Genomic DNA, 14431 nt, shown 5'->3' on the forward strand with positions numbered 1-14431 from the left:
AAAATTTACACTGCCTCTAACTGAAGCACAATGTTTCCTGGACTTTATCAACCCCCAGATAGTTTACACTCCAACAAGAGGAATAAATATACTGTACCTATTACGCACCAACACAGGAGAGCAATGCACCCCCCCCCCCCCGCTTCCCGTGTCATGTCCTCATTGATGAGGTTGGACTAGAAAGCGGTCTCCCTCAAAATAAAAAGCAACTCAGGAAATCCAACTAAAGTGGTAACAGGAACTATTCTAAAGCAAACTATATCCTATTAAGCGACAGTTTGTTAAAACTCATGCTCCTCAAACCCAGAACACAATTACCTATGCAGGATTATTTACAGAAACCCTGTAGAAACATGTAAATAATTGCACTGAGGCTGCTGTACCTACTAAAATCAAGCTCAGTTCTAATACTAAAAACAAATCCTACTGGTGGAATACTTACCATAACAAGATACATAACAAAAGGAAAAAAGTCATGTACAAAATCAGAACGAGCAACTCAGAGAGGCAAGAGTTGTCTGATTCAACTAAACAAAAAACTAAGAGGTCTAATAAAGTCCAGCAGGGCCATTTATGAGGTCAGGATAGCCTTCCAGGCTAAGGACAATCACAAGGCCTTCTTTAGTTTTTTCAGGAATCCTAAAGGTAACATTCAGCAGTGTGAGGATCTAGTAGAAAATGGTACAACCTTCACTGACCAGGATGTCCTAGCAAATTTACTGGCCGTTAAATTTATCTCTGACTTTACCCTCCACTAATCCTTATGAGAGCCCTTCAAGAACACCCCTCCCCCACTATCAACAGGGAGCAGGTCCTGGTGGTACTCGCTAAGTCCAAAAACACTGCTTCAATGGCCCCTGACAATATCCCCTTTTGCCACCTAAATGGCATTGACCATGACCAAGACTACATGAGACACTATTGAGCTGCAGCCTCAGAACAGGTTATATGCCAGGTGAATGGAAGGCCACAACAGTCATCCCTCTTCACAAGCATTGACCATCAACCAACCTCATTTACAACAGACCCATCACTCTGACAAGTCTAATATATAAAGCCAAGGAAGAAATTATCATGGAAATGATCAACAAAGACACTGATAACTGCAGACACTAGATCCATCCCAGCTTAGCATTGTTAAGGGAAGGTCTTGTCTACTCAGCCTAGTAGAACTACGCATACATCCCAACATAACTCAGTGGATTGCTTGCTGGCTTACAATAGGACCCAAGAAATCAAGGATCGGTGAGACCACCTCCAGCAGTAAACCAGTCACCAGCAAAGTACCCCAGGGCTCCATGTTGAGTCTGCTCCTGTTTGGCATCTACTTCTGGGAAGTCAAGGTTAATGCCAAAGGTCTTTGGCTCACTACGTTCACTGATGACTGTAAATTGTGAACTATCGTAAATTCCCCCCATGACACCAACATCCTAATGCAAACAAATGACTGGTGCCAAAGCCATGGATTAAAATTCAGTGTGAAGAAATGCATTACAGTGTCCTTTGGGAAATTGTCCACCAATACAAATTACTCTATCAAGAAAACACCCCTAAGACTGATCATATGTGGGTAGTAATCTGGCCTTTTACTAAAATATAGCCAAGATAGGCATATGGAAAAATATGTAGACAGTAATCTGGCCTTCGATCAGCACATATCTAAGATAGTGAGAAAGTTATTCTATGTTGCCCAACTCATAAGCAAGAGTGTGGTATCCAGTTCCAAGAACATTGTAGTACCACTCTACTCAGCCCTTATCAGACCCATCATTGAGTACATTTCCCCCCATTTGGCATGTACCTAACCAGGCACTTGCAACAGCTGTAATTCCCTCAAAGGTTCCTCACCAGGAGAATCCAGGGTATAAATACCCTACCCTGCACAGATTGTCTTAAGGCCCTATTTCTGTACTCAATCTCCTACAGGTTACTTAGATGCAATCTATGCCTGGCATATAAGGCATCCTCACATTCAGCTCTGATGGATCTCTCGCACATCCATAAAACAAACAGCACAGGACCCCTGAACCTTGCTTGCGACATAATCAGAACAGGTTGTAAAGACCAATGTATGTCTCAAAGGATCCCCATGCTATAGAATAAGCTCCCCATCTACATGAAGCAGAGTTTATCCCTGACCCTGTTCAAATGAAACCTTGATCACTGGATGGGAAATCGCAAATTCATCCTCAGCCTGGTCCCCATGTCTCTGATGGACAGAGTCTGACAGTAAGTAAATTAATCTCCAACTAACATACTCCACTCTCACCAGCATAACCCTTAGCTACCTATTTACTAACATATCTCACCATATAAGGTGTCTACAGAACTCTGGGACAAAACTGGGTTGGGTTGCACAGCTAGGCTTGTAAAGTGGTGGTCATAAGCCTAGTATAAACCTATGAAAAACATTCTCCCTTATAATCCCAACCACAGGAAAGCAACATTTCTAAGTCCTGCTATAAATCCTTTATCTCTCCACTCATATGCAACTTCTGCTGATGCACATGCACGGATCATCATACCTGATTACTTCCATCCCTCTTAGATAGCCATTTCCTTTATGTGACACATTTTTTGTTTTCAGAGAGGAACATAATGGTCTATAGAAATGCAGAGGGACACCGAATCCTTATCAGCACATATTGTGGATACTAAAGCATGCTTGTCTGGGACATGCAGTGCAACATATGAGCTAACTACACATACACAGTAGGGATGCAGCACACACTACTAGCTAGGGACACAGTAGGGATGCAGCACGCACTACTAGCTAGGGAAAATAAGAGTTTGAATACCGATTAAGCAAAGGCACTTTAAATCATGGCCCTGAACTCTGTAAATGTATTAATGTTCATGAAACTATGTACTTTATTGTAAATGCGCAACAAATAACAATGAAACAGACTCATGTTCACTAGGCTCATTTCCATTCTTGAAGGCAACATAATTAAGTTGACATAGGAAAGGATGTTATAGAAACATTCTGATAACATTTTAGGCCAGTGTGGTTGCATGAGAAAATATAAGTGTTAAGTATTGGAAGTAATTCTAAATACGAATTTCAGGATGATTTATTTTAATGAATAGATTATGCAGTGAGATTTTAAAGCACCAGTAACAGATTTTTAAAGAACAGAGCATATGATTTGAGAAGAAAGGCTGTAAATTTTATCATGGCAGTACTTACAAACTATCAAAGGAATAACGCTGCCCAAGATGCAGAAATCTTTACAAATGCACTCTAAGAGCACCTACAAGGATGCATGGATCGTGCCATCCCTAGCAAAACCAAGACTCACTCCTCTAAGAGATGGAAGTCAGTTTGGTGGACCCCTGCAATAAACAGGCTATACAATAGAAGGAGGAAACTATTTCAGAAAAAAAGCAAATCCCAAGAAGGAAAGACATCCCTGATCAGTATCAGTAAGAAACTGAGGTCCATCATGAAATCATTCAAGGTTAACTTTGAAAGAAATATAGCCAAGGATTCAAAAGATAACCACAAAGCCTTCTTTAGCTATGTTAAGAATCTAAGTGGCAACTTGCAGATATGCACTGAACTAGTGCAAAATAGCACAAAATATACTGAACCTACTGATACTGCCAACATCCTGGCAGATAGATTCAGTGCAAACTTCACCCCCCTCTCACCTCTAAAAGGGCCCACAACAATACCGGAAAAGTGTAGTGTCCCAAAAATCACAGATGCACAGGTGAAAACAGCCCTTTCAAAAGCCAAAAACACAACGTCAATGGGACCAGATGGTGTCTCAGGCTGTGTCTTGCACGAACTACAGAATAACTAACCCCACACCTAAACATGCTGTTCAACCTCAGCCTCTCCACAGGCTATGTATCGCTTACTCAGAGGTGATCTCTGCCTGACTTACAAAGACATGTCCAACTCAGAATTGATGGACATGCTCCACCTAAAGAAATCCAAGTCACTGTGAGCCATGCGCTCTAGTGAGCTAAACCTCACCACAGCAATAAATAGAACATGCTGGAGGGATAGATTCCTGTCACAGAGACTTCCCATGCTTTGGAACAAAATTCCAAATTACATCAGGCAGAGCCCCTCACTAACACTCTTCAAGAGAAACCTTGATGTGTAGATGGGTAACAGAAAATACACCCCTGGGATCACTTCATTGGCTCTGCTTGACAGAGGATCAGTTAATTAATCAATGGGGCGGTGAAAGCCGACACACTCTGGCTAGGCTTATAAATGCCCTTGGGCAGATAGCCTAGTACCTGCCTATGAACCTATGAATGTACTAATGGCTAAATATTGCAACAACTGACATACTGTTAATCTGTGTGTATTTGGAAGCAATGGGTACTTATTGAGGAGTAAGTTACGCTATCCATTCAAACTGGATGTAAAGTGCTGTAGGGCAGCAAAGCTAAAACCTGTGTCACTGTGCCAGATACATTAATACTGTCTTCTCTATGGGACTCTGTGCTCTTGACTGCGGATGTATGCTCAGAATGTGAAGAACCTGTTTGTATGTCACACTCAGTGACTGAGAAAAATATCAGTCCTAGGAACATCACAAAGAAGTGGGTAACCTAGGCATCTTGTTAGTGGTTTGCTCACATTTTAGGACTAAAAATTATGAAATAAGACAGAATTAATAGCTGTGTCTAAGTGTCTGTCCTTATGTAGGTTTTACAACAAACGTGCAAGGGCCTGAGGTAATGGTAATGACTTAAGCATCCTTGCAAATCCTCTGAAATACAAGACAGATAATTTTAATTTTTCCTAACAAACCTTGGCACTTCCCCGACCTCCATTTCCCTTTCAATAACAGTGCCACTACACAAGACATTCACTTGCACATGTCAGATACACTATCAGACACACATACAGTTGTAAATCTATCCCCTTATTTATCTCTTACTCTAAACCTAACATGGAAATGAACCTCCCCCCGTTCCACTATTACTAATGATTATGAACTCTAACTCTGCTGCCTCTGCTAACCCCAGCCTTATAACTTACCTTAGAAAAATGGTTTCACCAAAACCAAAACTAAAACTTGGACACATACCACACACACAAAACACCACATCTATTCCCTTATCTAGCCCTTATTCTGACCTTAACCTGGACACAGTCTGCCATCCTCTACTGTCAAAAATTCTGAACGTTTTGTCATTAACACAAAGTAGGTGGACTGGATAGTCTAAACTGGCCATAGCTGTGAGTAGGTTATATGGAAGAACACCTGCAAAGCTAGCCACTTGATGGTGTGAACCTTGGCTATAGATGATTGTCACTGTTAAAGTGACACCTAAACCCATGTGCAAAAATGGGAAAAGAGGTTATGGATGGATGGATGGATCCCCACCAGGCTCAAAACACATCTAGTCCCTTACCCTAATAAGATTTGCACACACACAGATACCCTCCCTCAAAGCCGCACTCACCTTTAGAAATTCATCTCTCTGCCTTACACATGGGTTCATAAGTACATTGTAGGCTAGCTACCCTTGCAGGCCATTTTCAACTTAGCCAGTTTCCCTTTTTGTGCTCAACGTAACCTACTCTATTTAGTTAGAGATCAGCCTTACTCATCCCATGGTCGATAATTATATATTACTCCTAATGAGAACAACTGGGATCATATCATACATAATGTGAGGGGATCCATGTATGGGATAAAGCATTTAGGTGCTGCCTTTGTCCACTAGAAGTACAGGGGGCTGTCTTGGGGTAACTTTTCTGTTTCTCATCCATAGAACCAAGTTCTGCTTGAATATGGACAGTGATAAACTTTGTTTTATGTGGATGTTGAGTCTGTTCAAGTGCACTTCACCAACATTCAAAGAGACCTACATGCAATGATATGTACATTGGAAAAACTGCCCATACAATTCATTCTGTTGAAAAAAATAAACATTTAACTGATAGTAACTCATAAATAAAAGTAGTACACATCCTAGCAGCCCTCCTGAGTGTGTGTGTGTGTTTAGTTTAAGACTGTTGTCATTAGAGACTGCTATGACACAGATCTCTTTCTTGCTCTCTGTCCATTTGATTTCTTACCTTTAAATCCTGTGATCTCTGCCAAATGTAGGACACTGGGGATAACGTGAAATCACTGGGCAAGGACAGGAAGGGGCACATTGTTTGTCTGCCCTCATCTGAGGTGTTGCATTGTGGTTAGGAGGGTACTCATTATAAGGATAGAGTTTTCCCTACCTGGTGATAGTACCGTGGGAACTGAGTAGAGATCTTCAAGCAGAAGACAGTACTGACCCTCTGGACTCTCGTCTAGGGCTATTTTATTTAATTCCAGGATATTTTTAAATCAGCATTGTATATAATGTGATCTTTAAGGGTGATTTGACATTTATTATGGACACATGGATGAATGAAAACTTTGGTCCACATCTTCAAACATCTGCTCTTCAGATCTTTAGATTATTCAGACCCAAAGACATAATGTTATCAGGGGAGGGTTGCCCATCCATTTTCTTATGCTTTATAGTTGATCCACGTAGAATTCAAAGTGTCTAACTCCATTCCTTGGAATAAGACTAGACTGCAAACTTCTTCTGATGTACCATCCAACAGGCAAGTGAGGGACATTTCTGCAAGAATTCCCTGATTTACTCCTTCACCTAAGTCAAGGATTTGACAGATAGTTGATATTGAATAATTTAATACATGGGTTAGTGAGCAGACCAGTAAACCTGCCATGGAGTTTCTCAGTCTTTTAGAGAACTTTGGTTTCACTCAGGTAGTTACAACTGCTACCCACATATTTGGTCACTCAGAGGATTTCATTTTCCAGCACAATATTGCAACGAGAGATCTGGTAATGGAATTAGTTTTCTAGATCAACCACTGCTTGATCCACTTCAAGTCTGACCTTACTTAATTACCATCTTCCCGTACAGAGCTGGCAAAATGCCAACGTTTGTCTGCCAACAATGGATAGCTACACCCCTCAGCTGTTAGAAGGGCTTAACTGGATAGGTCAGCGTAAACCACTTGTGGACATAGTCAGCTGCAAACAGTGGTCAGAGAAGGCCCTAAGGTCAAGACAGACCAGGCTGAATACATGGGAGTTGACTGGAGAGAAACCACAACAGTTCAAGGAATTACTCAGGGCTCAAGTACCTCAGGAAGAAGAGAGAACGGGTAGAGTTGAAGAATGGCAGCTCCTCAAAGCAGCATGTGTGAGGCTACAGAACAGATGTGACTGAGCCAGGTATGGAAAAAGGTACATAAAAAAGCTGGTGGTGGAATGCAGAAGTTCAGGAAGTCATCAAAAAAGGAGGAGTGCAGGAAAAAGTAGGAGACAGAAAAGATGGAGCAGGCTAAGAAGGAATTCTGGTTGATTAAGAGGGTAGTCGTAATAGCAAAGAACCAGGCTTCAGAGGCACTGCATCAGCTTCTGGGAAGTGACTCAACAGATGAAACATAGAAAGTCTTAACAGGTTTCAAGGCAAAGATGGAAAGATAAGGAAGATAATCAGGTACTCTTCATAAGAGACGCCAACAACAACCTGTTCATCAGTCCACAGAAGAGACGCCAACAACAACCTGTTCATCAGTCCGCAGGACATCAAAGACAGATGGAAGGAGTACTTATATATAGCAGATTTTGAATATAGGAAACTCCAGTGAAGATGTACTGTCCCAGACACAGCCTACAATGCAGGAGGAGATACTCAACCTAGAAGAAGCAAGAACACTAAGGAAAATGAAGTCAGTGAAAGCAGCCGGCTGAAATGAGGTCAGAGCAGATAGGATCAAGATATTGGGTAAGGAAAGAAGCAGCTGCAGAGGGTACACCTAGCAGTATGAGGAGAAAGATGTATCCCAGATGACTAGAGAATAAACATTCAAGTGGCAGTGAGGGGACATACACAACTGCCATCATTCTAGCAGTATCAATCTCCTGTCATACTGCATGAAAGTTCTGGAGGGTGTAGTCGATAAACAGATATGCAAAGCAGTAGACAATAAGATGGGAGATGAGCAGTTCGGATTCAGATCAGGATGCAGCACAGCTGAACCAATGTTTGCAGTGAGACAGAAAGTTGAGAAGCAGCTAGAGAAGAAGAAAGAAGCCAACTAGGTATTCCTAGATGTGGAAAAGCATATGGAAAAGTCCCAAGTCACAAACTCCAAGAAAGCTGATTTGGGCAGTCCTTCAGTGGTTTGAATTCCAAAACACATTGGTAGAATTAGTGCAGGATGTGTACAAGGACCCGATGACACAAGATCCAACAGTAATCAGACTCTCAGAGGGGTTACCATTGGGAGTGGGTGTGCATCAGGATACAGCTCAAATCCCTCTGCTGTTCATAGTGGTGATCAGCTGAGCACAGATCAACACAACTGTGGTGTGTAGACAATGTGCCATTACAGGAAGACTCTGAACTACAACCTCAGCAAGTTATAGGGAAATGGAATGGAAAACTGAAGGCACAGGGAAGAAACTGAGTACAGATAAAATAGTTGTAATGGCAGCAAATAGGGGAAATCAAAAGAAGCTGAACTTGAGATAGAATGGAAAATAGTAGAACAAATTAACAGCTTCAGGTATCTGGCAGGGGTGGTTGGATAGAGGAATGTCTGAATGAGGAGGTCAAAGTTAGAATTAGATGGTCTGCAGCCAACTGGCAGTGTGTTTTAGTGTTACAAAACAGTGGTGTGACCATTGCTACTGTATGGTACAGAGACCTGAGCAGTGAAGGCAGAGCAGCTGAGGAAACTTGAGGTGATAGGATACACACTGTAGGACAGAAGAAGAAATGAGAACATCAGAGCAGAAGTCCATGCATCTCCAGTTACAGGGAACAGATTATGGAGGTTTGAGCACATGTGCAGGAAAGCAGATGCCAATCTTGTGAAGATTTGAGAATGACGAGAAGAAGGCAAGAAGAAATGAGGGCAGGCAGCCAAGAGACGGATGGATTATGTGAGAGAAGATCTGCAACAGTCAGGCAAGACTGATGAAGAAGGTAGGACAGTGGCACTGAATCCAGAGATGGTGACAGTTGATGTGACACCCTGACCCCATGTAGAGAAATGTAAAAAGGGGGTTGATGATGATGAACTTGTGAGATGCATACCTATTCTTCATATTGCATAGGACCCTGATATGACTCCTAAGAACCAAGGATTGAGCATGAGATACAATGACGGCAAAGCCATGGATGAAGACTGGAACATAAATGGTGAAAGATATGTCATTCTCAAGGACAAGACTGGCTTGGATCCACATTATGCTGTATGCCATGGAGATGTCACAAAAGAAGACATTATTTGTTTTAGGAGAGATTTCATCCCCACTGAGTCATCCAGCTGCACATTCCCACATGCTGAGCAGACTGTGCAGGCCAGCCTGTCTTGTTTTTCTGAAAGTTTCTAACTCAAATTACTGGGATTAGGCTGCGTGATTCTTTGCAGACAGGGTTGTTAAAGTAAGATTCACCACTGAAGTTGTTTGTTCATGGGGCTCCCGGTGTTCTGCAGGGTGTAGTTTGGTTATACTGAGTATGATGAGGTCACAAAGACTATTTCATCTCTGTATCCTGCCCACTTTTGGTTGGACCCTTGGCCTATGAGGCTAAGTACTATCCTACATCAACTCTCTATGAATATTTTCCAGATCATGAGGTCATCATTAAGGGCTAAACTGTTTTCTTGTACTTCAGAAAGTGCATATTTACCCTGATTTTTAAAAAATGACACCTGACGTCAATTTATTGGAGAACCACCATCCTATACCTAATCCCTGTTTATTGTGAATAATAAGGAAAGTTGATGTACATAAAAATATATTCATTTGTCTACACCTGTTTAACCTCTTAGACCCTTATCTGATCAGTTTTGGAGCTAGCCAAAGCATTGAAACTTACTTCATTGAAGTGGTCTGTGTTCTCCTGTAGTCAAAGGTTGTATTTGGATCTGAGCTTCCTTGACCGGTTGACTTTTGACACCGTGGACTATGGAATTCTTATAGAATACCTGAAACATTACTTTGATTTCACTGGCACCACTCCATCAGTTTGCTTTTTACCTCTTGAGCCACTACAAAGCTGCTGTTAGTGGTTAACTTCTTCTTCACCTTTTCCCTGACATTTTTACTGTCTCATGGTTCTGTTTTTACTCCCCTTCCATTAACAATGCATATACAACCATTGAGGGAAGCCAGTATGGGAATAGGTATTGCTTTAGTTATATGCCCGTGACATACAGCTTCACTTTTCCATTTCTTTGGAGTTTGTACCTGATTTTGCTGCCCTAGAAGATAACTTGAGTTTGATCTTGTAATGACCAGTTTACAAATGTCTTAACAATGCAAAAAAAAAAAAATCTAACAGGAAACTCAGTCATTCCAAAATTCATCCATTGTGTCTACCTCTGCTTCTTAATTTATAGGGAAACAAGCTGGAATCTGTCCAGAGGCAGAGTGTAAAAAATTCCTGACTATGTCCTAGCCAACCTGGGTTCGATTACTAGCATGAGCAACTCATGGAGGGGCAGAAAGGGATGGGTGTGCCTGTCCTGGGAAGGAGGCACTTGTCAATGATGCTTCTTAAGGGGAGGTGTGGTCCATGGAAGGGAGTTGCCCTTGGACATAGTTGAGCATGGGTGGCAGGAAAAGGGAAAGTGCATAGGGCATATAAAAAGAACCCCCGCCCCAAGATGGAAGCTCAGAAGCTGAGCCCCCAAGATGTTCTAAAGATCCATGACAGGCCTCAACAAATACTAGATTGGTTTAGAGGGATAGAACGATTATTAGTATACCCGGCATGACCATAGGGGCTGGGCTGGTATGTGAGGTCCAAGGGGACATAAAAATGAATAAAACCCATATCAAGAATCCAGTTCTGTCTTTGGGCTTAGCAGTGGAGATTCTACCTCAGCTTATCTCACTGCTTAAGTGCTCTCTACCTTGGGAGTAAGGATGGGAGGATGGCATGTTTGTAGCAGGCACATCACTTTGCAGCTGGACTGTGGAGTACAACATCTCAAACCAGCCATATTGGCTTGCAGAATCTGTAGTGGATGCTGATTGTAACCAAATGTGTTGTTAAAATCATATCCCACACCAACCATATCCTTCATGACCTGGCTCCTGCATATGTAAAAGAGGCACCGAAACCCTATCTCCCCACTAGGTCTATCCGGTGAGGACTGGTAACAGTTTCAGTCTCATTTGGAGACATCTGGCAAGTTATATTTTGCTTATTTTGCCCTGGTCCCATAGAACCAGCTGCCTTCCCTGATTCATATGATCCATTATGAGAACTCTGAACCACCATATCTTTATAAGGTTCGGCCTGGACTATCATATGGGTCCTTAATATTCTTATAGATATCTTAATTTGTGTTTAAAAAAAAATTATTACATTTTTTTTTAAGATTTCCTGTTATTTTCTGAACTTAGATTTATTACCTTTTAATATCTTATTGTCATTTTGCTTTATACAAAAATGATTGCAAATTAAACATTTGAATATTCTAAACAAAAAGGAAGTTGTCATGTTTGTCTTTTTGTCTTTTTTGTGTTGTTTAATGAGCTCTAACTAATGAACTGAAAAAAGGTCTTGAATATGTAAACTACAGATGTAAGCAGCCTTTTACAATTAAAATAACATGATGCATTTTTTTTTTTAGAATTTTGCCCAGCCAATCTTCCAAGGATTCCTAATGCATTCTATGTACCACGTGAATCATATCCTGTAGGATTAGTCGTTTTTTATAAATGTAACACTGGTTTCAGGTTAGAGTCTTCTGCTTTACCTAGCTATACAAGCTGCATGGAGGATCTCACCTGGTCTCCGTTTCATATCCACTGCATAAGTAAGTTTTATAAAAATGCATTTATATGTTTCTTTGTATTGTTTGTTATTGTGACTATCCTATTACAGAGGCAGAATACAGTTTAGTAAGTGAGGTTTAACTTTTTTTCATTTAACAGGTGAAGAGAACTGTTTCCTGAAAGATTAACAAAACCTTTTTTTTTAATAAATAAAAAAAAAAAAATGGAGACTTTCTTTTCTCCATTGCTTCCGTTTCAAAGCATTGATATACTGGGTATGCATAGGAAAGCAAGTCCCATACACATGCGCAGTACATCAACACAAGGAAGCAGTATACCACCACCGGCAGAAGAACAGTAATGCGCTGTTATACAAAGACATTATTTAAGAAAAGTATTTTTTTTTTCTTAAATAATGTCATTGTATAATAGCAATAACCAACTCTGTGGTTGTGGTATATTGAAATTTACCCATGGTTGGCTTTATTTAATCACTAGGGCTTCACCCTCATGATTAAACCACGCCAACCTTGGGTAAATCTTCAATATATCACACCACGTCGTCGGTTATTGCTTAAACATCTTATATGGGCAATTAGTCCTGCTTATGTCAGGAGCTCAGCAGCTGCAATAAAAAAGACAAGTAGTGTGAAACTGTTTTCCACTGTCTTTATTGCAGATTGGAAAAGAACTTACACTGATTCACAGCTACTTCCTATGTAGCCATGCTTTTCATAGCACAACAAAGGAATTAGAGCAGTTAGGGGTTCAAGGCAGTTGTCACCATGTCTGACAAATTTACATAAGCAGCAACACAATATTGAAATGCTGAGTTTTAAATGTTGGCTGTTTATATTACTTTATATATTACGATGACCTAAAGATAGTATCAAAGAAGTCTGTGACACTTAGACATGTAGAGACAAATCAGAAAATATTTTTTCTTGCAATCCTTATAAAGTATCAGCACATTTACAATTTTCATGCTCCCCCCCCCCCCCCCGAGGGGAGAACTGTTCAAATCAGAATAGCCCTGCAGGAAGTGAGACAGGTGGTAATCCTATCAACTAGGTGCAGTGATACTATTTCTAAGGTCTTTTATGCTTTCTTGTAACATCCTTCCAGAGGGCGATGCATATCTGGTGCGCACTTGACATTGGAAGGAGAACTTTAGTCCTCTACACCTACCGCCAGGCATATCACAAGTTCAGTTAGAGGGACTGGAATGGGTTGCTGCATGCCACAATTCACTGATGGTTGTAATCACTAGAAGAGCAGTTTCCTGCAAAAGTGCAGGCAGTAATTTCTAAATCTTACAGACCCCAGCGCATAAGTAGTACTTGTGTCATTATTAAGGAGTCAGTTTTGCTGAAGGGTGAAAACAGAAAAACATAATATCAGAAGACATCTGTGCTGCAAAGGTTCTCCAAAGGTAAGGAATAGAAAGTTGGTAATATTTGGCTGTAGGATAGCGCAACAGCTTCGTAGGGATAAAAAGAGCAATACATTAGTTAAAAAACAAATGCATCTGGTAAAGAATTTCCTGCAATATTCCACCCCCTCAAAGCAAAGAAAATGGTGTCATTGTCAAGGAGTCAGGTTAGTAGAAGAGTGATTTTCCTGTACTTTAACAAATCACTATATGTGCAGAATAACAAACTAGAAAATATAAGGTACTTGCGTATTATCTCAGCCATGTTATCACAGTTATCGCAACCACGTTTCAAACCTGTCTCCCTTATTCACGTTATTGAGAAAGCAGTCATTGCGATAATACGCAAGTACCATTGAAAGGAAAAAAGGTAACAATGCGAAAGTGTGTGTGTGTGTGTGTGTGTGTGTGTGTGTGTGTGTGTGTGTGTGTGTGTGTGTGAGTGTGTGTGTGTGTGTGTGTGTGTGTGGGGGGGCACATCATGGGAAAATCAGAGTGCTACATGACAAGAAGAAATAAAGGGGGTTTCAACAAGACTACAGAAAGGCCTAACAGGAGAAACAGAAAAAAATGCTATTAAAATATAAAAATAAAATAGCTGCCACTGTAGAAAGAACTTTAAAGCTCACACCACAAATACAGCCATCAGCATACCTCTCAACCGTCAGGATTTTAGCAGAATGCCCAGATTTTTGCCTCATATTTTTGGTCTGTTTCTCTAAAAGTCATGGTTTTCTGGCAAATAGTTGAGGTCTGAAGTGAGAAAAAAATGACAGAAATCTGAGTTTTAGACGATATCCTTTATTAAATTCATGCTAATACAAAACCTGTTAAGCTATTAACCTTCTAAGTTAGTAAGACAAACATTATATTATCGCAACCATGTTTCAAATCTGTCTCCCTCATGTTATTGAAAAAGGAGTCATCATGATAATACATAAGTACCTTTTCTAAATGTCAGGGAACCCTCTTCTTTTGCATTAAAATGACAGCTGCAGTAGTAACTGTTTGGATCATGGTTGTGATAATACACAAGTACCAAATACAATGCTACAAGACATCTGTGCCTCAGAAATCTAAGTGCAGTGACAGTTTTGTCACCTCAGAGATAGTGTGGGGGGAAGGGACCGTCAATTCATCTTGGACAACAAAAGGATACTTTGAACAAAGGCCTGCAATTTGGCTACTTTCTGGGTTGCAG

The 14431-nt window shown here is 40.7% G+C and overlaps 1 protein-coding gene across 1 annotated transcript in view; it reads left to right on the forward strand.

Moving 5' to 3' along the window:
- Nucleotides 1-14431, forward strand: part of LOC122806222 (complement receptor type 1-like) — a 424151-nt gene that overhangs the window by 279071 nt on the left and 130649 nt on the right. The window contains exon 11 of the mRNA XM_044076465.1: nt 11654-11839. Coding sequence (XP_043932400.1) covers nt 11654-11839 — 186 coding nt within the window. The remainder of the gene's footprint in view (nt 1-11653; nt 11840-14431) is intronic.

This window comes from Protopterus annectens, chromosome 7.part0 (genome assembly GCF_019279795.1).
Source record: "Protopterus annectens isolate FY-2018-M chromosome 7.part0, PAN1.0, whole genome shotgun sequence".
NCBI lineage: Eukaryota > Metazoa > Chordata > Ceratodontiformes > Protopteridae > Protopterus > Protopterus annectens.